Source organism: Sus scrofa, chromosome 1 (genome assembly GCF_054392235.1).
Source record: "Sus scrofa isolate SSC_HxYL_T2T_F1_AM1 chromosome 1, Sscrofa_HxYL_maternal_Yorkshire_Landrace_v2.0, whole genome shotgun sequence".
NCBI lineage: Eukaryota > Metazoa > Chordata > Mammalia > Artiodactyla > Suidae > Sus > Sus scrofa.
The window spans coordinates 8,071,506-8,098,552 of NC_139383.1; the positions used below are offsets into that span (position 1 = coordinate 8,071,506).

The 27,047-nt window shown below is 47.8% G+C and overlaps 1 protein-coding gene and 1 long non-coding RNA gene across 5 annotated transcripts in view; one reads left to right on the plus strand and one right to left on the minus strand.

Moving 5' to 3' along the window:
* Positions 1-27,047, minus strand: part of FNDC1 (fibronectin type III domain containing 1) — a 100,848-nt gene that overhangs the window by 38,164 nt on the left and 35,637 nt on the right. For all 4 annotated transcript variants that reach the window (XM_085022163.1, XM_085022152.1, XM_085022171.1 and 1 more), the window contains 7 exons: positions 15,627-15,833; positions 12,052-12,150; positions 10,459-10,576; positions 9,085-9,272; positions 8,268-8,375; positions 5,151-5,339; positions 602-3,250 (listed from right to left, as the gene is read on the minus strand). In XM_085022163.1, coding sequence (XP_084878289.1) covers positions 602-3,250; positions 5,151-5,339; positions 8,268-8,375; positions 9,085-9,272; positions 10,459-10,576; positions 12,052-12,150; positions 15,627-15,833 — 3,558 coding nt within the window. The remainder of the gene's footprint in view (positions 1-601; positions 3,251-5,150; positions 5,340-8,267; positions 8,376-9,084; positions 9,273-10,458; positions 10,577-12,051; positions 12,151-15,626; positions 15,834-27,047) is intronic.
* On the plus strand, positions 16,359-23,019 carry LOC146405906 (uncharacterized). Its single transcript, XR_014843831.1, has 2 exons — positions 16,359-18,788; positions 21,612-23,019. It is a non-coding gene; the product is annotated as an uncharacterized LOC146405906 (long non-coding RNA).

Sequence of the window (27,047 nt, forward strand, 5' to 3'; positions counted from 1 at the left end):
ACAGCATTCACTGATTGCAATGTCCAAGCGATTCGCATCTAAGACATGAGCGTTTGTCCTGCGGTGTGTTCAGTTGAAGGGTTTTTATAGGAGGAATCACACACGGGCTACACAAGTAGCTAATGCCTTCCTGTGGATTCCTCAATACACCCTGGCCCAGGAACAATTACAAATAACCTAGAGTATAGGAACTGGAGCTTGGCATCATGGCGGTGACACATTTGCACAGATTTAGAGCGGATGCTAAGGAACTCAGAGAGGCAGTAGGGGGTGGTGGAATGGCAGAGGGCTGTGGAATTAATTTTGGGCACTGGAATTATAGCTCAGCAACCCCCCCTTTTTTTTACAGCTCAGCCACTTTCTATCTAACCTCCAACAAACCACTCAGATCCCCAAGCCTCCTTCCTCGTCTCAAAACCAGGAGAGGCGAGGCAAACGCTAGGAAACGGTCAAGAGGAAGAGATGATGGTCCATCCGCCAAGCTCCTAACACAACCCCCTGCACAGAGCAGATGCTGGATAAAAAGGATTAAAGCCTCTTGGGAACTGCGGCCAACACTGCTGAGCAGCGCATGAAAGATGCTAAGTTAAACACAAATTACCTTGTCTGGAAGGGGGTCTCACCGGCGCTCGAGAGAGAGGGTTCCGGAATCTGGCGTTCATCATGCGCTGGCGCAGGGAGAGCATAGGGGTGGTGGAGGAGTAGGTGGCAGGGGCGCGCGTGGTGAACCGCGGCGGGGCGGGGGTGCCCACCGTGGGACTTGGGGTGGCAGGGCTGCGAGGCGGCTGTCTGGGCGGGAGGTGCGAGGCTCTCGGGGAGCTGCCAGGACGTGGAGGAGGAGGAGGACGCTTCACCGGGGTGGCGTTCTCGTCCCACGGGGAGCTCGCTCTGGGGGCCGCCGGCACGACGACGGCGGGTTCTGCGTCTCCCTTCGCGATGCTCCTGTCCGCATGTTTGCTGCCCCTGGGGATGAAGGAGGAGGGCCACTTTGGAGCTGAAGAAGAGAGAGAGTCCTTGTCCTTTCCTCCTTTAAAAAACATCACGTCTTCATCCTCCTCCTCCTCGGCCGAGACCGACTGCTGCGATTTAGCCCGCAGGGGTTCCCTTTTGGATGCTGCGGCCGGAGACGCAACGTCCTTCTTCCCCACCGTCTGGGTCCCTGCTCTTCCGGGGACCCTGGTGCGGGCGTAGGGATGGGGGCTGCCGGCCCTGGCTGGGGGTCTGCGGAGGTGACCGTCGCCCGGAGCCCCCACCTGGCGGTGCTTGGGAAGGGCCGGGGAGGCGTCCTTGGCACCCGCCGCCCGGGGTGCTGCTTCTGCGCTGTCGTCGTGGTTTCCGCTTTCAGAATCCTCGTTCGGATTCTGGGGCGACTTGGAGAGCACCTCCCGGGAGCTCGCCGTGAGGGAGGACTGTTTCCCTCTGGACGAGTAAGGATCCGAGAAGGAGGCGCTTTCCTGCGACGTGGGCTGGCGATCCCCCGTCTGGGGGAGCGCGTGCTGGGACTTGGAAGGCAGACGCCCCACGTCCTTGCTGCGAGGGCCGTGCGTCTGTGGATGGGACGGAGAGACCGCGGAAGAAGGCTGCTTTTCGGGACCGGCGGACCCGGCACCCAGCCTTTTGGTCACGCTGGACGCCGGGTGGTGCTGTGACCTTGCTGTGGGTGGCCGAGCAGGGACCATTTGCGTTTTGGCAGAACCGCCCTCCGCGCCCGCGTCTGTGCTCTGGTGAGCATCCTGCGCCTTAGAGGATGGGGATTTGGCCTGAGGATGCGCCCCTGCCCAAGTCCCGGCGGATTTGGGGTTCTCTGCGAGGGGCTCCTTCCGCTGCAGGCTCTGCCCTCTCTGGGGACCTCTTCTCAGGTGGTCCGCCACGCGGGAGGTGGGCTGCCTGGAGGAGGAAGGCATGGGCTCATTCACCACGGTGGAGGGAAGTGGCTTCTCATCTTCGGCCTCCCTCTCTTCGCTGTCCTCATGGACAGTGGAGCCTGGCCTACGGTCGGAAGCTGGATGAGAACTCACCCTCGAGTGCCCGCGGGGAGACAGGGTGGACGGCGGGGAGCTGGAGGGCTGTAACCGGGGTCCTCGGCCGCTGCCAAATCCGTGTGGGTATCTCCCGTGGGCGGCAAAGGGCCTGCTTCTGAGCAAACTAAAGTGTCCAGAGACAGGTGAGCCTGCGGGCAGCCGGGCCCGAAATGTTGGGGCCGTGGCCTCCGCCTGCCTCCCTTTTTCCTCTGCCTCATTGTCACCGTCCTCATCAGAGTCTTCTGCTTCCTCAGTGACCTGTGTCCTGGAGGTGAGACGAGAAGACGCCGAGGAAGGCTTAGTAGACCGGGATGGCGCGTTGGACTTGACGGCCGGGGCCTCGTGACCATCCTTCCAGCCCCAGGAGAGCGGAGGAGACCCCGGGTGGGGTTGGGTGGGCAGCAGCCGAGACGACCCCCCATGGGCTGGAGAAAGTCTCGAGGATGGGGCTGAAGCCCTCGAATTTCCCTCCCCAGCCTCAGAATGGGGCGCCCTCCGAGCAGGCAAGGCTGGTTTTGCGCCCTCGCGCAGGGCGTTCCAGGGGGGCTGGCGGCTGGGTGACACCGCCGGCCGGGCGATGGCTGCGCTCTTGGGCGGTGGCTGCTGGGAGGCTGCGTCCTTGGGATGGGGGGAGCCTGCGGCTGGCTCTTCCTCCCCCTGGCCCACTGAGTCATTGTCAGTAGAGCTGGAAGGCACGTTGGAAGAGGGACGCCCAAAAAGGCGGTGAGCGCTTCCCTGGGAGGGTGTGGCGGGGGCAGACGCTGTCGAGGGGGGCGGCCCTGGACGGGGGTGGGAGGCCGGCGGGGAGCCACGCCTGTCCGTGCCCTCCCTTCGAGGCAGTACTGGTGTTCGGGCTCTCAGCGGAGTCCTGCCAGGAGCGAGGACCGGATGGAGAGACCTACTTGGCGGTCTCTGCTGGGGCTTCTGTTCTTGGGTCTCTGAGGGCGACGTGGGTGGGTCCCCTCGGGAATCCAGCTCTTCCTCATCGGTGATTTCTGTCGACTGAAGATCCAAGCCCTCGGTCTTTCTAGGGGGAAGCTGGGGTTTTCTGGGCAGCCCACCATTAGCCAATATTTTGTTCTTCAGGTCAAGAAGGGCATTCTTGACATTTCTCCCTTGGGGAGAAACAGACAAGAGAGTGTCTTTCGAGGAGGAAGGCTCAGGCTTTTCAGGTTTCTCATCGTCTTCTGTGTCTTCTTTCTGCGAAACATCAGGCTCGCTGGTAGGACCTGTCATAGATTTTAAAGAATTTGGCGTCAAAGAAGAAATGTGAAAATACTCAGCAGAAAATTGAGAATTTCAGATGGCAGTACGAAAGTTTAACATTAGTAATTATAACTGATAAGTTCTCCTTCTTAAGACATTGGACCCTTACTTTCCCAATGGTAGCAATCTCTTTTAAATTCCACTTTTGCTTTCTGTAATACAGTCCTAAAAAATACATGTGCATTGAATTTCTGTAAGTTGAATCAGGCTATGTCACAGCTTATTTGAAGGATTTCTGAAATGAGGATCTTGAAGAAATCCATTAATTCTGTAAGTATAAAATCTTATGTAGGACTTTCTTAATATAACTGTCAAGATAGTACAAATAACTTACGGCTGTTCTTTAGAGCAGAGACAAGAAATACATATCAGCCTGGCACATTATGTTGAATGATCTATGCTCAAAACTCCATGGAGATGTGCTGTGTGTAATTTGCAAATGACTGGGGTGAGCTAGAAATTTGTAATTTTTGAGGCATTACAAAGTGTTCCCTCTTCTGCCTAAGATGTATTTACTTGCTTTTTTTCTTCTGGCTTAAAATCCCTTTAATAATAGTTACATTTGTAATCCCACAATAAAGCCTAAAATTAAAAGATCCCTGGGGTAGGCAAAACATTATATTATGTATATCCTACAATTCTCCCTTTCTTTTCTTTTTTTTTTTTTTTTTTTTGGTCTTTTTGTCTTTTATTGCCACCCCCGCGGCATATGGAAGTTCCCAGGCTAGGGGTTGAATCGGAGCTATAGTTGCGGGCCTACACCACAGTCACAGCAACACCAGATCCAAGCTGTGTCTGCAACCTACACCACAGCTCACGGTAACACCAGATCCTTAACCCACTGAGTAAGGCCAGGGATCAAACCCGCATCCTCATGGATGCTAGTTGGGTTCACTAACCACTAAGCCATGATGGGAACTCCAAATTCTCCCTTTCTTGAAAGCAGGGGCCAGTGTGGGAAGGGATGCTACAAGAGAAGGATTTATGTAGCAGTAGGTGATGCAGAGGGGCAAATTCCATCTATTTCAGTTGTTCTAGGGCAGAAGTGTTAAATATTGCGCTATACTGTGGATCTTCACAGAATATGATGGAGGCGAGAGCTACCAATATCTGGTGTAAATACAGGAAAGCAGGAAAGAAAACACAGTCCAGAAACACCCCATTCCAACTGTGGACTTTATTAACCTGCTGGCTTTTGAAACTGAGCAGATAAACATGGTAACTGAAATCTTTCTGAGTAAAGCTGCATTCACAGATAAGGGACTACAAACTATAAAAAGTTTATGTGCTATTTAGTCTCTGAAACGAGCTAACAACTAAAAATGTCACGTTACACCTGTAAAAAATATTCTTTCCCCAACTAGTCATAAAGTAGATAAATAACAAGACTCTACTGTATAGCATAGAACTGTGCAATATTTTGTGATAATCTGTATGGGAAAATAATCTGAAAACTATATATATGTAATTACATATATATATAAAACTATATGTATATATCTGAATCACTTTGCTGTACACCTGAAACTAACACAACATTGTAAATCAATTACACTGCAATTGTTAAAAAAGCCAAGAAATAAATTATTCCCTGTCATCATAAACCCCAACTAACACAAACAGATTAATCATTCATGTTATTGTAATACTGTAATAGCAATGAATGTTATTAGCAACCAATAACATTTTCGTGTGTGGGGAGACCAATCTTTAACAGGAGCAGAAAAATCTTTCAGAAATCAATTAACCCCCACATTCACCAGCAGAGCAGTTCTAACCCCAAGAGCATGATTCAAAGTAACAGGGCACAGTGAGCAGTACTGAAGAGGGAGGGAAAGACAGCCACGAACACACGATGCTTACTTGCTGGCATGGCGACAACGAAGGCTTTGGAATGAGGCCCCAGTCCTCTTCTGTTTGCGGCCCGGATTTTGAAAAGATAGCGTTCCCCAGGCTGCAGACCATCCACGAGGGCAGAGGTTGTCTCTCCAGGATAGGTGAGGGACTTTGCTCCGAAGGGTTTGAGAGCCGGGGCGTATGAAAGAATGTATTCTGAAATGATTTGGCAGATTGTTGGAAGGAGGAAACTGAAAACAGTCCTGAGTCCAGCAGACAGACTGTATGGGCAGGATGAATTAGAACGTGCATTACTAAAATTCATACTCTAGCGATGCCCGCCAAGTCAGCAGCTGGAGCATAAAGACACAGCAGGAGGTGAGCGAGCAGCTCGGGCTACCAGACAGGCCTGCGGAGTTGATTCGCTGGCAAGTTTCCATTCACAGCGAACGAAGCATATGGACCCCAGGAGGCCAGGCTTGATATAATTTACCAAAAATATTTACACTGTGTTTGGGTTTTTTCTTCCTTCTGCTTACTTACTAATTTACGACGACAGACTATATCCAGAAGAGAAGAAACCACAGGATACGAGAATGGCAGCTTCTAGGAACAGATGCTGTAGAGCTGCCGACACCTGTGTGAGTTTCATTTTAATTATCTGGATTATTGGTATCTGTACATGAAGCCAGATCAATTCCATATGGGGAACACACTTTCACTTCTGGAGGAATTATAGAAGTTCTAGAGATATTCAGAGGAGGATTTTTCACAGCACTTAAAACTGGGAGAAAAAGTTGCTGAGTCGTAGATTAATGTGATGTCTGAGGTTCCCATCCATGATTGGCTAGAGCTACACACAGAGAATGCCCTGGACCTTTGAAAATCACAGCAAATTCAGTCCGACGAACGAATATATCTCTATGCTAGAAATACTGCAACAGAAGGAAGCCACATTTTAAAGCAAACCTTCACCCTCAACTAAAAACCATCATGCCAATTTTCCTGCCAGTGAACTCAAGATTTGCAAAACTTATCAAATTAATATCAGTAGGCATTAACCAAAAAAAAATAAGCTGAATGACAGAAGGACCAAGTAATTATCATATTTCCTAGGGGAGCATGGTTCTTTTCCCTAAGATCCCAATCTTTTGTTTGGGTTTGGTTTGTTTCTCCTAAGAGCTAATCTTTAAAAAGCACATTAATTAAAAAACTTTCAACCAAAAATGCTTTTGCAGCATTTTCTGAAGAAAAAACAAAAAAAACCCTAACCCCAGCATTCTTTTCCTGTTGCAAATGAACAAACTAGTCATTTGTGGTGGTCAAAAGTAAGAATTAGAAGAACCCACTTTCTATAAAATTTGGTAATGCAGATTTTTTTTTATGGATTCGATGCATCTGGAAAAAATTTAACCATGTCAAAGTATATTCTTCTATAATGTTTTATATTTCTCAGACGTAAAAAGATGCCCCAGGAGATCTGTGAATTTGCAATCCCACTGTGACAGCTTTAGGTTAGTGAGGAATGTGAGTTCTTCCAGACTTAAAAGCTCAGTAGCTGTTACTACCTCTGGCAACATGTAACTGACTACCAGGAGTTTCTTTTGCCCAAAAATTATAAATAGAAACAAAGATGTGAGAGAGGAAAAGAAAAAGTAGCATAGTTACAAGGTCACTAAAGGAGCAATAATTGACTTTTTTATATAACTAAAAAGATAGTCAGCTAAAACATCTTTATTCAATTTTCAGAAGCCTTTTCAGCATCATGACAATAAAAGAGAAGCCAATGTTCAAACTGTCATAAGAAGAAGGACTAAAAGGGGCCAACTATTTCTTCTCTTCATTTGTTTCTGATTTATTCCCCTGAAAAAAATCAGCAAGGATAGTACAGGATATTCTTTTAAAATCTGGGGAATGAGAAAGCATTACATTTAGCAAATATTATAAGTTCTACTGTTCCGTGAAAAGAGATTCTTATAGGTCAGCAAATATGACTTCCACGGTTGAACACAAAAGAGAACCATTCCATTTTTTTCACTTAAGAAATTCTCAAGGGAGATTAGTCATAATTTTCTGAATTTCCTTAAGCTTACACAAACTTTTCATATTAAGCTTAAAGTTTTCTTCCAAAAGTCAAGCACCAATAAAAAAAAAGTGTCCTTAGAATACATATGGAAGTTCCCAGGCTAGGGGATGAATCAGAGACGTAGCTGAAGGCCTGCACCACAGCCACAGCAACGCTGGCTCCAAGCCTCATCTGTGACCTATGCAACAGCTTGCAACAAAGCTGGATCCTTATCCCTCTGAGTGAGGCCAGGGATTGAACCTGCGTCCTCACAGAGACTATGTTAGGTTCTTAACCTGCTGAGCCACAACAGGAACTCCTAGAATACAGCTGTGTAGGCAATGTTGAGAGAAAAACAACACCATCCTTTTCAATATCTCCAAATAGACTTCTGAAAGGTTCTTGAATATTTTTGCATTAAAGAGAACTTACTTGTGCTTTTATTTTATATCCTCAACAGACTATTTTAAAATGTGACTAGTTGTGAATAGTTTATTCTATTTAGATTTTTTTTTAATCTACACTGTTTTTTCTATTTAAAGGTCATATTTTCCTCAACCCAAAAAAAAAAAAAAAATTTAATTGTTCAAAATGCTGACACATGGGAAAAAAACCTATTTAAAATTTGATTTTTATTACTTGACTTTCAAGCCTATTAAATATGTATAGTTCCCCATTCAAGACATTTACAGTCTCATGGGGTTCCCGCTCACTCCTACCGGCCCAATGAAAAGACCCATAGCATGAAAAACAAGGTGTCATTTGGGTGGGTTGGCGGCTATTATCTCACACCCATCCGATGAAAAACATTCCTCCTGCCAGCAGCAGCAAAATCCCCGCATGCAAGCAAGATGAAAAAAAGTCATCTTCATGACTGCCTGGATCTGACAATGAAAACCCTGCATGAAATATGCTACTCCGTTGGGTTAGCACCCCTTATACGTATGTTGCTTCCCTGTTGCTTTTACAGTGACCAAGCCTGTGATGAGAACTGGAGTGTATCAGGGTCAATGTCCACGGCTCTCTTTGGGGTATTTCACTCCCACACGCACCTTATCTTTACGTAACAAGGTTCCTACCTTTCACTTTCCCCTCGGTCTCAGGCAGTGCATCCCAAGCTACAGTGACAGCTGTCGGTTTGCCATTGACTGGCCAGACCTTTAAGTTTTCAGGAGCTGTGGTGGGAGCTACAAAGGACAAGGATCCAAGGTTTAAAAATGCCCTTATGGATATTCTAAAAGCAAACAACATATGGTCCCCCATGCACATTTTTCACGGAAGAGCTACTGTATTCCTTTTTATCACACACGAGAGAATCTTCCCCACTTGTTCTCTGGGTATAGAGTGATTTCTGTCAGTTTTACCAACTCACAGAGTGAGGTTGGACATATCTAGGCACAGGCTTTTAGGAATTCAGACTCTCGCTTGTTGCTGAATAGTGAAATGTACAAAGGAGGTTAGAATCCAGTTGCAACTCCTTTGGAACAAAGTTTTAAAAGACACAGTTTAAAAGAAAACAACGGCAGCCTTGCATATCGGCCCTGTTTCTCCTCCAGACTCAAACACAACCTCAGCCTTGAGAAAGAAGGGTCTCTCCTGTGCAAGGGAGCCATGGACATGCACAGCGGGAGATTATGGAGGTGCCCCGTGGTTTTAATGTGCTCCGCATGTCAGAATAACATGCTCACAAAAACAGCCAGTGGGGGATAAAACATGGACCCAAGGAAACTTCTTTGTGTTCATACACAGAAGAATACTTCTGAGATGTAGGGTTAACGTTGCTTTAAAAAATGCCTCTGCTGGCCTTTACCACTACTGGCTTCTTAAACGGTCTTTAAATCTTTTTCTAGGGCTAATTCCCAGGGTGAAAGTCCAAAGGCCATTTGGAATACAGACCAGATTCGGGTGTTCTCTGGAAGACAGATGTACTCCATTTGCCATCCCTTTCGCCCTGCGAAATGCGCACTGCAAACTCATACATGGTGTCTGGGATCAGGCTCTCGACCAGCACGCGTCTGTTGGAGATCTGCTTGTAGTCCCACCGCGCCGACTCCCCCTTCTCTCGGTAGCGCACTGTGTACTGTCTGGAAGAAAAACACAAGGCCACAACACACCTCGCTGACCGACCACTTCTCTGCGGCCGGACGCTGGATTCCTTGGTGCTTTCCCCTTCCCCGTGATGACTTTCGGGGCTAAGAGGAGAAAATTCCAGGCTTTGGATTTCGTTATTGGTTCAAAGAATCTACTTAAGTTCCAAGAAGAGGGGCCTAAAGTAGCCCGGAAAAGATGGAGCTTGGTATCTTGTCGACACCAAAAGGTTTTCTTGTTTAAAAGATCAAGCAAAGATGAAAAGGAAGGGCTAGAAGGGAGACCGTTGCCTTATTTTGTTTTGTTTTTGTCTTTTTAGGGCCACATCCGTGGCATATGGAGGGTCCCAGGCTAGAGGTCGAACTGGATCTGTAGCTGCCAGCCGACACCACAGCCACAGCAATGCCAGATCCGATCACTTTCTAAAATATATTCACTTCTCCTGGTTGCAAATAGATTCAAAAATTAACACGCAATGACTAGACCACCCAATCTTTGGCTTCCTCTTGGCTGTATACACTACTTAGTCGTTTAACACACAACATTTTTATGACTGTATTAATCTCCCTCTAACTAGAAAGGGCATCCGCCAGTGGCCTTTTTAGCACAAAAATTACTTTAACCTTAGGACTGGTTTTTCTTTTGTTGCTGTTGCAAATGAATGCAGAAACCAAACTGGCATAAAGTCACAGCTCCTTAAAATACAGCACCTGTTGTTCTGCACAGATGAGCTGGACAGGAAGCAATTCAGTGTTTGAAGACTGTGTGCAGGGCCTTAGACAAACGCCTGCCCCTCTCTATAGGCCCCTCCTGCTGCCACTTGTCCCAGGTAACAGGAAGATACTAAGACTCCCCCCAGGAGTGAACACATCCTCTGGGAATGAACAGAACATTCGTTCGATAAAGCAAAACAGAAATGGGGGCAAAAAAAAAGATAACACAATCCAGGAAAATTCCAGGCACAAGACAAGACTCCAGACCAATGAGACGTGTGTCTCGCACGAGAGGCCAACGTGTGGGCAACAGGCAGCGAGGTGGTCACAGAGTGGTCTACGCGTCAGCTGCAAAACCACTCACATACATCAGCAAACGCAACCATGCAAATAAATACACGGCTCTTCGGGGCCAGGAAAACTACAACTCTCATACGTAAAATAAAGCCAAAGAAGGAAGGAAAAGTACCTGGATGCAACAACTTTCTTTTGTTTTTCCAAAGCAGGGTCCACCCAGGCCACCAGCACAGACTGTGACGACATAACTCGGACGTTGATGTCCTCGGGCACGCCCAGGTCATCCTCTTCTGCAATGACAAGAGTGCACGTGGCAAGACCCTCCCCAACCACAGGCTCTGCCCTGGGACCCACTGGTCCCCAGAGTTTATGTTTTAAATTGCTTGTGCTCGATGTAGATGAAATGAAGTGAACAGAAAGTCCAGTGGTTATCTGATTGGTCAATGCAGAAAAACACAAATCTCTACTCTTCCTCTTCTTAAGCACACTCTAAGCGGCCCAACCCAGTCGATCTAAGCACAGTAGCACAAAAGGAGGTGATGTGCCTTGGTCAGAGATACTCCAAATCTTTCAGCATTTTCTTAATGTACACTGCAAGTTTCTGGAAAGTGATACAATTTTTACAGGAAGCAAAAGTTTAGGGGAAGCAAAGCTCAATTCAGAGCATTTTCTAGGCAATTCGGGCATGAAATAAGAATTCTGGTTCGACAACTGCACAAGTCACATGGAGTCCTATGTCCTCCCAACTTAGAATATGTGATTCCAAGAATAAAATTAATATTCAGATAGAAAAGAGAATTTAGTTTGTCAGTTTCCAATGGAACACATGAAAGTCACAAAGCTTAGAGTTTTTGTTCAGCCTCTAACACTGAGAGTCACAAGATGTCTTCAGTTTTGCTTTTTAGTCTCCTAGAGGTTTTTGCTTTGTTTTTTTTTTTTTTGTTGTTGTCGTTTTTCTTTTCACCTATCAGGGACGATGTTTCAAAAGCATGTGGCTTTCACTACAAGCAGGAGAAGGTAGAAATATGAAGCCTGTTAGGAAAATGATACAAGGACTTCTGGAGCAGCAATTAATGAATAATAAGAGAAACATCATAGATGTGGGACTTATAATAATAATTATCAATGTAAAAGTATCATATAGGTAAATGTATATAATAACAACAATAATATATAATTCGAATTGTGAATTCATGAAAACAACTATGCTATAGGTTGCCTCTTTAAATTAAGGCACCTGATCCAGAGAAGGTATATATCATTTGTCACTGTAGGATTGATATAAAACATATCTGTGAATGGATGTGGAAAAAAGTATCCCTTAGGAAGTGGCCAATGATGAGGCTATCAGCAAGCCACTATTACATCTTTTCTCGCTCTTCTCAATGCCATTTTTAGGCAATTTTAGTAAAATTTGCCTGCATACCCTGTCTGCTGCCCCCTCCACACCTACCCTTCTTTGTCTCTCCTTGTTCCCAGTCTATCACCAAGGACAACGTACATCTGCATCACACGGTGCCTTTAAATGGATTAAGCGCTTGGCACTGCTGTCATGGCACATCTGAAGCCATTTAAAATAGGCAGAGATAGATTTCATCCCAAGAACACTGCTAGCCTCTGAGTATAACAGAAAGACACATGCCAATTCAGCCCTGCTGTTTCCTTTCCTACTCCGTAAAAGTCACGTACTTCGTCGCCCAGGTAGCATCATTGGGAAACAAGGCATTTGACTGTGGCTGGACCAGACGCATCCTCAAAGACATACCTGAAATCTTCCGCTTCGTCAGGGCAGCCCTGTAGACGGGCTGACTCTGCCCCCGGGAGTTCATGGACTGCAGGGAGACCACGTACACCGACTCAGAGGCTGCGGACCAACGAGCAGGGGATGAGATTCTGCAGCTGGTTTTCTGGACAGCACATCCCTGCTTGTCGGTGTGCCCGCCCCTCACCTCCTTCCCCTCTCCCTCTCTTGGGCTTCCCAGGTTACTCAAGACAACCTAAGGTGAGACCAAGAACTGTAGGAACGAAACTCAAGAAGAACACTATGATGTTGGGAAATGTGGAAGTGATTTTTACCTACAATTCCTGGGGGGGGGGATGGGTTTTTCTCTCATTAGCATCCAAGAAAGATGAACCATGTTTACAAAAGAAAAGAATAATATATTTGCCCACATTAATTCCCCCACTTTTTACCTCCAAAATAGAGAGAAGGGGGTGCCTCTGGTTTTATGTGTCATCAAAAAGGAGAGAGGCAAGAACAGCCAGTGTCCCAGGCCAGCAACCCCGGGCGGGATGCTGTGCTCTTTGAACTAGGATCTTCAGAACGGGATCTCTGAAGATTAGCTAAGAGCAAGTGGAGGAATTTCAGCTTATCCTTTATTTCTGGATTGTTCTTTCAGATAATCACCTCCACCCCCCAAATTGTGTATGGGGCCCCTGAATACCCAACTTAAACTAAGCTTGAAACAACACTTGGGAACAAATTACAACAATGAACTAGAACATCTCTCAAGTACTAGGGAATCACAGAGTCTGAGCCCCGGGCGAAACCTTGGCTATCTTCCAATCTGACTTCCTTATTTTACAAATAAGGACAGAAAGCCATAAAAATGGATGGACTTGGCCAAGGTCACACCCCTAAGATGGGCTCATAATTTCCCCTAAATCTAAGGTTGGTGATGCCTAACTCCAGGCTCTATCAGCCTAGTTTCCTATAGTAGCCTTGAGCAATTCAAAAATAAAAGCGAGGTAACCTGACATACTTCTAAGGCAGAGTTATGTCATCAAGTAATACCTGAGCACATTAATAAGGCAGCACTAAAATCCTAAAGGAAACTTCTAACACTGGTGTCCTGTCTGGAGGAATTGCAAACTGCCATAGGACAATGGGAAAATAAACCTGTTGGTTTTACAAACAGCATGTCAAGTTAAACATAAAAGGAGACCTGTGTTCAAGAAACTCATACAGAGAGCCCTGTTTATGTAAAGTGAACTTCTCTAGACCAATCAGCTTTCACGGGAAGGGATAACACCTGACAACCTGTGCGCGCGCACGCACGCGCGCTCTCTCTCTCTCTCTCTCTCTCCATAGCTAGCTAGCTAGCTAGATCTATAAATAGATAGATAGATCTATAGAAAAGTATATAGATCTATAGCTACGTAGATAGATCTATACAGACAGACACATCGATCTATAGGTAGATAGATCTATAGATAGGTAGATAGATGGATAGATCTATATGTCGATAGATAGACAGACAGACACATAGGGCAGGTGAAATTCACACTGGGACATGAGTCCATTTTTTAGCTAAGGCTCTCGCATCTTATCCCATCAGAGAATTTTGAAATGTATGTTTTATAAAAGGGAAGAATCAAGCTTGTAACACTTGGATTCACAGAACACGAGACAAACCTTCTCAACATCAGAGCCCCTTCAGATCTGCTCATTTCTTAGTGCTTCTGACAAGCACCCCAAACATCAACAATCACAACAAGAAAAACCCTCTGTCATTCAGCCTCGCAATGCAGGAACATATATAAACAACTAAATGTGAAAAGCAGTGGCTCCTCATTTATCAAGAACCACCAAGAAAAGAATGATTTCCCACAACTGACTCATTTGCAATGTGTTTCTTAAAGTTCTTGGGTTTTCCGAATGCCCAGCTTCTTGATTTGCTCTACTTTCCAAGTCACCATGGCCCAAGGTGAACTTGAAGGGACCGTATGTGCTGCAGTAAGACAGCATCCCAGCCCTGGCACCCTGCATCCTGGCTGCCTCCTGAGCATCCTGGCTGCTGAGACCCTGGCAACTCTCCTCCTGGTTCTCTCTCTCCCTTCCTCTGCCTCTTCCATCACATCTCTCGTCTCAGTTCTCATCACCTGCCCATCCCTCTCGTGTCTGAGAGAAGATCTTACCTTTCATAACCAAGCAGGCACCTGGGGCCCCTCTGGCTGCTCATCTGCGACCTGTGCACGTCGCTCAGACCTCCTCCCGCTCTCCGCCCTCCTCTGTGCTTCGCCTGTGGCCTGCCTCTCTTCTCCATCTGCAGCCCACATCACGTGTGCTGGGAGCCAGGCCACGCCTGACCACCACACACAGGAGTCCCGGGGGGACCGGCAAATCACACCCTCTTCCAAGCCTGAACACTAGCCCATTCAGGAAGCAACACAAGAAGAAGCTGTGGGGCCCAAAATATCTACTGTGGCTACAGACTAAACTGGAGAACACAGGGCAAGAGGTCAGGCCTCAAACCAAGCAACCTGGCACATCATCTAAGACTGACCCCAGCGTCGGGCAGACCCTGCTGCCCCAGCAGCCCAGGCCCTCACCACTCAGGCACAGAGGAGCAGAGCAGGATGCGTTCTCTGCAGCCCAGCATCCCCCAGAGGCCAGAGCAATGGGCTATGCCACGCTTCCCCAGTGCCTCCTGCCAAACTCATCAAGCAGAGGAGGGGTTACATGAAGGGAGAGAGGCAGGAGTGTGGCAGCTGCTGGCAGACTCTCCACCCCCAGGGATCATTGCTGTCCGCCTGGAGCATGGCCCATGTCCACTGTCCCTGCCTGTAGATGAGCAAGACCAGCAGAGGTCAGGCCTCAAGCCAAGCAACCAAGCTCATCATCTCTCCCGGTCACAGCTAATGTCCCCTCGCCCTCCACAGCTGCCTCTTTCACCCACTGTGGGTTTGCAAAGAGGGGGGAGGGGAGGCTTGACCAGCTGCCCCCACATTTCATCTCAAGGGGACCAGTGTCCTAGGATCTAGGATGAAGCTTCAAGAGCAAAAGGATGGGAGTTCCCATAGTGGCGCAGCAGTAAACCAACCCAACTAGGATCCAGGAGGATGTGAGTTCCATCCCTGGCTTTGCTCCGTGGGTCAAGGATCCAGCATTGACATGAGCTGTAGTGTAGGTGGCAGAAGCAGCTCAGATCTAGTTGCTGTGGCTGTGGTATGGGCAGGCAGCTGTAGCTCCGACTGGACCCCTAGCCTGGGAACTTCCATGTGCTCAGGTGCGGCCCTAAAAAGAAAAAAAAAAAAAAAAAAGAGCAAAAGGATGAATGCAGAGCCAGGATGGGAAAAACATCAGCCGCCACCACCCCATCCCCCCACATTCAGAAGCAGCAGCTGGGTCAAGGGATCAGCCATTGGATCCAGAAGCCGCTGATGGGCACTGGGGCGCGAACGGAGGGCGGGACGAAAAGTAAATCGCTGATTAATTTTAATGCCCAGAAAATGAACAATACAGCTGAAATACAATGTTCCGTCACCGAAGAGCTTCGATTCACTGAACTGATCGCGGAGAGCATTCAAACATCAAACAGCGATGAACATGAAACTCACCCAGCTTTTTAATTTCGTGTGTTCGCTCATCTCTTGTAAGCGGAACGTAGTTCATCCTCCGGCCACTCTCCCCGTAGCCCAGAAGGAACCCCCGCGACCTGCGTGGACTCTTGGCTCCAGACATGCGCGGCGCCTTCCACGCCACGGACAGCCGGTCGTCGGAGGATCGGACTCGGACCCGCAAGGGCTTGTTGGGCACGTCCTTTTCTTAAAGAGGACACGACACAGAAAGCGTGAAACAGCACAGCCCCCAGCTCACCATCGAGGACGGAAAGCGGGTCCCAGACGGAACCGCTACCATTAGCAGCTGGGCTGAAACTGCTATCTTTAGTCACCAGTTCTAGAAAGAACATTTCCCCCCGTGGGTATCACCCCTCCGTGTACCCATTCTTCCCCGCATTTCAGACCGAGGGCCCAAGGACCTAAAGTGAAAACATACCGTGTTTCTTAGAAACCGCCAGAAATCTTAGATGCTGTACAAGGTTCCTTTTCATCTATTTCCTCTTGCGCCCTTAAAGCCACAACTGTATATCCTCTGGTGGAACTGAAAGGTCAGTGTAAACCATAGCAAAGACACTTATATGCTATTTTTAACTGTCCCCTGGAAGCTTTTCCAGTATGAGTTTGGGAAAAAAAGAAAAGAAAAGAAAAGAAAAGAAAAGGACTTTCCTTGTCTTTATGTTGAATCACTGAGAGCTAAATACCATCTTCTGCTTTTGATCTTAAATTTTCTTTTCTTTTCTTTTTTTTTTTTTTTTTTTTTTTTTGTCTTTTTGCCATTTCTTGGGCCGCTCCCGCGGCATATGGAGGTTCCCAGGCTAGGGGTCGAATCGGAGCTGTAGCTGCCAGCCTATGCCAGAGCCACAGCAACGCGGGATCCGAGCCACATCTGCGACCTACACCACAGCTCTTGGCAACACCGGATCCCCAACCCTCTGAGCAAGGGCAGGGATGGAACCCGCAACCTCATGGTTCCTAGTCAGATTCGTTAACCACTGCGGCACGACGGGAACTCCCTGATCTTAAATTTTCTTATGTGTCCTTCAGACAAGCCCTGCTGCTACCTCCAGGGTCTGCTGTTGCCTTCCTGCTAAGCTAATCTGTTTCAAGAAATCCCCTTAGTAAATTCATCAATCTCTAGAGTCACTCTCACTGTCAACATTCTCGAACCAAGCCATGAGCGTGGTCAATACTCAGTGTTCCAAGTTCTGCTTTTACATCAGGGGCTGATAAGTTTGGGAATAAGAGCTATAAACTGTGATGACGCCACTACCTGGTCTGGACAGTGGGCCACAATCCAGCCCTCTTTGAGGATCCAGTTACCTGGATGTGCGTCTCCAGGTGTGTGTCTCCCGTGTTGTGTAAGCCAAGTACTTCCCAGGCACGCTTCCTCCACCATCCACCAACCACATCATCAATTCAGACTAATTTTATTAGACTGGAAAATTCCCACGTAAGCTAATATTTCAACACTATATAGCACAATAAATAATTAATCACTGGAGATAGTTATTCCAAAAAGCCTGGCTCCAAGGAATCAAACTAAAAGGAATGTCTTGTATCTTAGCTGGCATTACCCACTTAGTCATTGGGCACCTGCATTCCTAAAGGCTGATAAGAGAAGAGCACATAATGGCTCAACAAATATTTTCCCCAATCCAAAAGTAGTGATTTTATTGAGATTTTCTGTGTTTTATCCAATAGGGTAGTAAATGAACTAATTATATAAAAACCTTTGTTATAAAAAAACTTTGTTGTGCATTCTAGTAATGTGAGTATAGCCACTTCCATTGAGGTTATACTAAACTGATTTCAGTTTTATTCCAAGTTTGGAGGTGGGCTCTTATGCCAACATCTAGCCTCTATAAAAATTAGAGGAATTATGCAAATGAAAAATAGGCTCATCTCTACGTTTCAGAAGAAAATAATCTGCCCACCTCACATCTGTCAGAATGGCCATCATTAAAAAGGCTATAAATAGTAAATGCTGGAGAGGATGTGGAGAAAAGCAAACACCCCCCCCCCCCGTTGGTGGGAACGCCATTGGGGCAGCCACTACGGAGAATAGGATGGAGGTTTCTTTAAAAACTAAAAACAGAGTTGCCGTAAGATCTAACAATCACACTCCTGGGCATATATCTGGAGAAAACTCTAATTCATAAAGATACATACACCCCAAGTTTCACTGCAGCACTACTTAGAATGGCCAAGACAGGGAATCGACCCAAACGTCCATCAACAGATGAATGGATAAAGAAGATGTGGTACATACACATACACATACAATGGAACATGACTCAGCCATAAAAAAGGAAGGAAATAATGCCATTCGGCAACACGAATGGGCCTAAAGATTATCATACTCAGCGAAGGCAGTCAGAGGAAGACAAATATCACATGGTATCACTTATATGCGGAACCTTAAAAACCGATGCCAATGAACTGGTTTATAAAACAGAAATAGACTCTCAGAGAAAACAAACTTATGGTTACTGAAGAGGATGGTGGGTTGGGGGTGGGAACTAAGTGAGGGGTTTGGAATTAAGAGATACGCACTACTTTATATAAAATAGATAAACAACAAGGACCTACAGTATAGCAGAGAGGGAACTCTATTCAATATCTTGTAATAACATATAATGGAAAAGAACCTGAAAAGGATAGATTACACACACACACACATATGTACACACACACACGTGGGTGAGTATATACACAAATACACATAAAACTGAATCACTTTGCTGTACATCTGAAACTAACCCAACATTGTAAATTAACTATACCTCAATTTAAAAAAAAAAAAGAATTTACCAAAAGTGTTCACTACTAATAGCCCAACTCATTAATGGTACAGCATTGATTAAGCATCAACTGAGTTCCTGTATTAATCCCATGAGTTGATAAATTCCATGAGTTCCTACATTAATCCTATGAGTTGACTTTTCTCACGAGTTCCCGGGGGGGGGCCCCTCTTGCTTCATACTCATAACTATGTGACACGATGTTTCTAGAAAGATCCAGGCTGCCAAATCTTGTTTAGTGTGTGAGTTACCTGTGGGTGACTGGCAACATGAATTTTTTTTTTTTTTTTTTTTTTTTTTGTCTTTTTGCCATTTCTTGGGCCGCTCCCACAGGCATATGGAGGTTCCCAGGCTAGGGGTCGAATCGGAGCTGGAGCCACCGGCCTACGCCAGAGCCACAGCAAGGCGGGATCCGAGCCGCATCTGCAACCTACACCACAGCTCACGGCAACGCCGGATCGTTAACCCACTGAGCAAGGGCAGGGATCGAACCCGCAACCTCACGGTTCCTCGTCGGATTCGTTAACCACTGCGCCACGACGGGAACTCCGCCACATGAATTTCTTCAACAGCCTGTGTCACTGCTGAACAGGCTTTGTGTGGGGCTAGGGTAAGAATATTTTTTAATAAATGAGGGAAATATTCTTGCAAAAAAACGACGTATGAAAAGCAAAATCTGGATAAGGAGCTGCATGTTTAGTCTCGATGAAGCTCTGGTTGGGTGTTTAAAGTCAGCACATTTTTGGAGGACTTCATCAGAACAAAACACATAATCAAGTTTACCTTTTCAGGAACAGTGTTGGTGTCATTTCCGGATTGATGCAAAGTTATGAAATAAACTTTACCTGAGCCATAAGCGGGGGAACAGGGGTCGAGAGAGGACACTTTAAAGGGAGCCAGAAACTTGGCTTCAGCCTCTTTCCATCCTTTAAGTCATAAGTTTACTCTACGGGCCTCCAATACAAGCCTTCCCCATCCAAAAAACCCGCTTTTACGGAAGCCCCTCTCATGAGCGATGCCACGGCCTCTCGGAGGCGCACCCCCTGAGGCTGGTGTGTGGTTTCGGGTGTCCAGCTTTGGGAAGGGCCAGGGATATGTTTGAAAAAGCTATAGGTGCAGATGGTCTCTGCTGTCAAAACACGAGGCTTATTTTACGTTAGGGAAAAGCTCAAACCTCCTCAAGGGAACCTTAGCACTGAGAGGCTGAGAAAGGACTTCTGTTCAAGCTGCCACAGGCCATTTGCACCGCTTCTCCTCCCGGGTGAGACGGGCAGGTGTCCCCCCACCCACGCGCCGGCCGCAGTCTGTCTGTCTGTTCCCCCGGGGGCAGTAGTGTGCGTGCTGGGTGTCCACCCGCTCTCATCCCCTTGCATGGCCTCAGGACTGCCCTCCACAGCTCCTGGTCTACAGCCCCGCGTGACACCACTGCAGAAAGCCACACATCAGCACAGGAGTTCTGGAAAGACCTCCCGCAAGACGGGCAAACCCACCAAACACATGCACAAACATCTCACAGGAGTCAGCTCAAAAGCAGATTACGCCACAGAAATGGCCTTCCCCTCTCTGTGGTTCTGCCTCGGTCCTGGGACCCGCCCAGCCTCCTTCTCACAGTGGAAACAGAGTTTGTGGGGAGCGCTGGTACCGCAGGACCGTGGGGAGGCCTGGAGGGCTGTGCTCCAGGACAAACAGCCCCTGACACTCAATAGCACACTTGTGAAAACAACACTCACAAGGAAAAGACCACTGGAATTTCCTCAAGTGACAGGAAGAAGAAGGGGTGGGTTCCAAGGACAAGGAGCTCGGTCTCGGATGGCACACATTTTTGCCTGCGGTCCTGACCCACGCCAGGCCAGGCCAAGCCACCAAACGTCCCCCAGCCTGTATGAGCTTTCCCCCAGGGCTCCAGGCGGCTGTCTAACCCTCCGCACCAGGGGTCGAGAACGAGGCCAGGCCTGCTACACAAGCTTCGGGAACAGGCTGAGGCTAGTCCTTAGCACCAACCACGCTGCCTGCACCATGCAGACTGTACAGGTTGTCACACGCTCTCAAGGGGTCTATTTTAACGGTCCTTCCAACATTTCCCAGGTAAGCAGGAGCCACGTCATAGTGCCTCTGAGAAAAGTAACCTTCAAAAGGTGAAATAACTGACCGTAGGCCACACAGCAAAGTGCCAAGAAGTGACCTGAACTCAGCCACTCTGAGGCCAAGTTCTGTTCTCGTCCAACCAGCAATCCTCCATGTACGCCCGCCCCTCTCCATCTGCATCCCACCAACCACCCAACCTCTTCTGCGAATGAGAGTGAAACCAGGCTTCTGAGCTGGACAGGCCCCTTCCAGCTGAGCATAACGCCTTGCACAGCAGGCATGACAGTGGCATGGCTGGGGCGGGGGGCAGTGTTAATGGACCGGATGGAATACTGGGCAGGCAGCTGATGAACCAGAGAAGGCCTCTCCCCCACATCTGTCCTGGACAACTGTCCCCAGACAGCACGGAAGCCGCTGACTCTGAAACCAGAGTGAAACGGGAATGGCATCCCCTCTACCTTTTAAATCTCCAAGTTTACGAAAGCCAGCCAAAATACAAAATAAAATGTAAAAGTAAGCTTTGATTTTAGAATAGCGTTAGATTTACTGAAAAATAGCGCAGAGAGGTCCCCTGTACCCCACAGCCAGTTTTCCCTGGTGCATTAATGTGGTACATTTGTTACAATGAATAAATCAACATTGCTACATCCATATCAAGGCCCAGATGGGGTCCTGCTGTACAGCACAGGGAACTATGGCCAATCTCTTGGAATAGAACATATGGAAGATAATATGAAAAAAGCATGCATATGTATATATACATATATGACTGGGTCACTGCTGTGTAGCAGAAGTTGGCACAACACTGTAAATCGACTATAATTTTAAAAACAGAAAATTCAAACACAATTTTTTCTAAGTATTTTGCACATTTACTTTCTTGAAAAAGTTCCCATTGTGGCTCATCGGGTTAAGAACCCAACAGTCTCTGTGAGGATGCGTGTTCGATCCCTGGCCTCGTTCAGGGGGTTAAGGATCCACTGTTGCCATGAGCTGTGGTGTAGGGTGCAGGTGAGGCTCGATCTGGCGTTGCGGTGGCTGTGGCGCAGACCTCAGCTGATTCGACCCCTAGCCTGGGAACTTCCATATGCTGCAGGTGTGTCCATTTAAAAAACAAAACAAAACAAAAAAAAAAACAGCTTTTATAGATTTTTTTATAGACCATGGGAGAGTCCCTGTGTAAGTGGATGCGCACATGAAGAAAATCTATTCATATGGTTCAAATTCACTTGCAATGAAATTATCTGTTTTCTCTAAGCCGTGTGCGATAACCTCACGGAAGCCTTCTGAAAACTTTCCAATAAATCCCTATAAGTCTTTTATCTTGAAAACAGGAAGCCCCGATTGCCAAAAGCAGTCACGTTCACATCCGCCAGGGCCGCTGAATTTTACACTTGGCAGGACACCCTCCCCCCATCGCTCTGAGTACAGCGTCATCCGTAGGTTGTGTGCAGAGCTGGTGGGTCACAGGAGACCTGCAGTGCTTCCTTACACACCGTCCACTCGGCCGGCCAGCTGGGTGAGACAATTACCACGAGGACCACAGCAAGCATCCGAAAGCCAGGCAGAGTCAGAACGCCTCTCCTGACATGGAGCCAGCTATGCAAATGGGCAGGTATTCTGAAATTGTAAGGAGTTAAAATCTGCTCTTTTCACAAAGGAAAAAAAAAAAAAAAAAAAAGCCTAAGTTTCACATGCTGCTTTGCCCTCTTACAGCTGAGTGCTAGTTAGACGTGCAGGTTCTGAACCTGCAACTGAATCTGCGTCTGCCTCCCAGTGCCTGTGTCACTTTGAGAATCCTCCCTGAAGCTCCATGTCCTCCGCTGTAACGTAATGTCTGGCACACTGGACACTAAGTAGAATCTAACCCACACAAAGCCCCTCACACCGTACGGGCATCTGTCAAGCGTGCAGTAAGTGTCTGCTGGGTCTGTGGTCGTAACAAAAACGAAATCCCTCGTCTATCAGATTCACTGGATGGGTGGGCGGCTCTCACCCAGAAAAGTGAGCAGTGGTCACGCCACAGAGCTTTCTGTGATGCCTGACACACAGTGGGCCCTGAAAATATGTGTTTCAGGGAGTTCCCGTGTGGCTCGGTGGGTTAAGGATCTGGCATTGTCACTGCTGCCGCATGGGTGCAATCCCTGGCCTGGGAACTTCCGCACACCAAGGGTGAAGCCAAAAGAGAAAATAAAATGTATTTCAAAGAACCAGATGTGGGCAAAAGAGATGGACTTACTGCCAAAGATCCTACATTGAAAACCTTCTCAAATATGAGGCTGTCTATATCCAGGTGACTTTTTCTTTCTTTCTTTTTTCTTTTTTGCATGATAAACTGAGAGTGCTTCTTCCACCCCCCAGGATTTGAGATACTCTAAAGTCCTCCTTTAATGGCCCATTTTCCTCTTTAATAAAGGACCCCTGTATGTTTAACTACAGGCTGAGTTTCTGTGTGATTGGCTGGGCCCAGCTCTTTAATGATAAAGAGAAAGGAAATCTCATGCCTTCATTTTGGAAGAGGATCTGTCAGAGCATCACTAAGCTTCACAGTCTACTGGACCCCTACCAGGTAAGGCTTTTGACAATAACCCATAGTACCCCATTTACAGATGGTGAAAGCGGGTTTCGGGAAGATGAAGGGAGCATCTTGAGGCCAGACAGCAGCAGGCACCGGCCTGGAACCCAAGCCTGTGGAGCCATAGCCCTGCTTCTCTCTGCCTTGTTCAGAAGCTCACAGTGGCTGCAGAGTTGGTGTCACCAGCAGCCAGGCTGTGCCTGCAGCACGGAACCTGTCTGGGAGAAGGGCCTTTGGGAACCTCACGGTCATCCCCAGTGAAGGAGGTTTTGCGGTGCCAGGAATCACCATCTGAGACTCCTGCCCCGAGAACGCCGACGTCAGAAGATGCCAGCTAAAGTCCCGAGGGCCTGGCTGCTCTCAGGGGAGGTGTGTCCATTCACTCCCCCCAGACCCACTCCTCACACAACCCCCCTTACATCGACCCGAGTTTCAGGGCCCCAGTATGGGATTAACAGATTATAAACTAATACAAGTAAAATAGATACGCAACAAGGGTTTACTGTATAGCACAAGGAACTAAACTCAATATCTTGTAATAACCTGTAGTGGAAAATAATCTGAAAAAATACACACACATACATATAAAACTGAATCACTTTGCTGTACACCCAAAACTAACACAATATCATAAATCAACTACACTTCAATTAAAAAAAAGATTATCCGAAGAGCCGAGTCTCCCCACGGCCTGGCGGCCCTGACTCACCCCGGGAAGCAGTGTGGACAGCAAGGGGAGCATGAATGTGACAAGCAACATCTCATCATCCTTCAGAGACACCAGAACACAACCCCTCAGCTGTCGCCTGGATTAGTCTATTGTTGCTGCTTCTCCACGGGTTGAGAGAAGAGAGAAGGTTTGAAAAGAAAAGGAGAAAAAAAAAAAAAAAAAAAAAAAAGAACAAGAACAAGAAACTTGATCTCCCCCGAGCCAATCAATGCCCATTACTAATAATGTTAACGATTGGGGGAGCCTTCTAGTAAGCATTTAAAATTAACTTTGCTATTTTTTTTTTTTTTCTTTTCTGGCCTCCCCACGGCATAGAGATTTCTCTGGCCAGATCTGAGCTGAAGGTGCAATTTAGCGGGGGCAACATGGGAGACTTTAACCCACTATGCCCGGCCGGGGATCAAACCTGCATCCTGGCGCTGCAGAGGCGCCGCCAATCTCACTGTGCCCACAGCGGGGTCCCCAAAACTAACTCGGAAAGCAAACAATCCTAAGTGCCTCAGTTTCAGATTTCTGCTGTCCCCTGTCCAGTTCTTCACAGGAACTCCTCTTTCTTGCTTTCCAGGATTCTGCAGGGACATTCAGGCTGCCACCAGATGAGGAAGCCAACTCCACATGGGATGTAGAAAGGGGCAGTGCACTTAGAGGCCAGCCCCGCAGGCTGGCACCAGGCTGCCAGCATCTGTGCCCCCAGACATAGTCCTCAAAATCCAGCAGGACTGTCTCAGAAACAAAGCAAATATGTCTCAACCATCCTGGGACCGCTCCCTTCCTGTTTCGTTTGGCTGTTTGTGGCACAAAAATGCTGGATCACTTTACCCCTCAACGGAGCTCCTCAAACTCTTCATCCAAATTGGTGTAACAGCAAAGAAAATGAACTTGGACCCCAGAAGCCTGGGGGCATGGCCATTTATCCATGATCTTGATTTTATTTAAAAAATTGCATTTGAATTTTGTAGATTACTCTATAACATTTGATGTTTGTTTTAAAGTCAAAAATAACATTTTAAGTGACTGGCCATCAAGCAAACACTTCCCATCGGATCTGCCTAGTTGATCTCCTGCCTCCTGGACACCTGGCAGTGCCACGTTCTCCGAGTTCTGAGAACCTAGTTTGAGAAGCCCCAAGAATGACCGGTATGTCAGCAGCTTCAGGACATCATCCAAAATGTCAATCACTGGCTCACTTTGGCCCCGGTGGTGCTGTGAGTGTCAGTGAAAACTACACCATCCATGTCCCTGCACGGGACAGAGGCGACACAGGCCAGGTCGCCCCCAGACAGAGGCCAGTGGGACATAAAGGACACAGGCAACGTCTGCACAAGTTGGCAATGAAGCCCTGCTTTGCTACAGGAGCAAGAATTCAGCGGTCCTACAACTGCATGGACCTGTCCCTTAGTACATAAGCCCTTTGAGGGATGTCTCTCCCAACGCTAAGCCAATGATCTTTCTCCACCACTGCGCAGGCAGCAAGATCTCTGCATCCTACTCAAGGCAGGCGCTCAGCTATAAGCCTGGAACAGCAATGCAGGTTGCTCAGCTGCCTGCACCAGCGCCTAGGGTGAGCCTTTCCTGGGTCAGCTCACTGGCTCCCATCCCTGGCCCAGGCCCACTGATTCCTCCAGCGGAAGGAAGGGTGGGGGGCTCCCACAGGGGGCCAACTGTAAAGGGTCCACCATGAGGGATGCGAAAGCGTGTCTTTAGAAGCATCTGCTCTGGATCCATCTGGTGGTGCTTTTATTTTCAGCGGCACTTCCTGAGGATGCATGAGGCCCAGAGAAAGCAAAGGAAGTGATAATCCTTTTCTGATCTCCTCTTCGGCTGAAACGCAGACAGCTGGCGTTTCCTTGCCAACAGCAGAGCACAGAGACAGCCTCGCGGTCGGTCAGTAGAAGCTAGGAAGAAGGGGTGCTAAATATTCTAAGGAAAATGATGCAAAGGTTTTTTTTTTTTCGGTTGGGTTTATTTTCATCTAAAGCTCTTCTGCATTCGCTTCATTCGGGAGTAGAAGGGTCAGCCGATGCAGTTTTTTCTGGTAATGAAAAACCTGGTTTTGCAGCTCAGCTATGGATTATTTCAGTTTTTTAGGGCTATCCAGCATGCCATTTGCAAACGAAAGATCCAGTTACTCTTAGCGCATAGGTCAACAGCAGAGGCAAGGAAGTGCTCTCAGGGCTGGTCTCTGCATTGGCACTACGGCCACCACTCTGCCTCTCCCTCTCTACCCGCACCCCATCCTGCCCTCATTGTCACTCAGACAACAAGAGAAGCCGGTGACAGATACGCAGTCAGAAAGCAGCATCCAGCCCCCAAGAAGAGACGCTGGCCCCATCGAGGTGTTTGGTTTGTCTGCAGGTCCCCCTAGGACGTGAAGGCCAGGTGAGCTGACATTTCATTCAAGGCCACACGTGGGGACCGTTCCTCTCTCCAGCTTTCCACAGCCCCTGCCCCGCCCCCTTGAAGCTGCCACTCAGCACGTCATCCAAAATGTCAATCACTGGCTCACTTTGCAATAAGCACCCATCTGAGGAAAGAGCCTTGCTCCTGGTCACCTGCTTCCTAAGAGGTCACTGAAGGGAGAAATCCATGCGCAGAGATTCACACTCATCCGCGTGGATACGGAGATGAATTCTGCAAAATGTGGACGTCAGTCCTGGCGTCCGCGAAGGCTGCTCCCCGCCGCTGCCGCTTCCCCTCGGCTTGCCCCCGCTGAGTCCTCCCCACAGCACCCTCTGGCCCCCGCTGAGTCCTCCCCACGGCACCCTCGTTTGGGCTGGAACTCCTGAGTTCTTCGCGCCCACCAGAGAACTGCTGGGCTAAACGCAGTTAAACAGCTTTGCACACAAGCCCGCCTGGCCCACTTGTTATGATTAAAGAATGGGCTCTAAAGTTGGTGAAGTCTAGCGACATCCTAACGTGACAGTGGCTTTGAAACAGGCCCTCAGATCAAGGATTGGAGCCCAGGATGAATGTGGAGGGAGGGCCCTCACAGCAGGTGGATCTGACTGTGTGTTTGCAGAGCAGCCCACCTTGAAGAAGTCCAGTCCAGAGGCGTCCACGCCATTCTTCACCCAGGTCCCTTCAAGAATTCGGATCTCTGATTAAAGACAGCCCTACTCTGCGGCCGCCAAAGGGGCTGGCCCAGGCCCATCCCCAGAGGCAGTGGCTGAACAAGACCACTCATCTTGCAGAGCCCAGGCAAGGAGCCGAAGCAGGCTCCCAGTGCA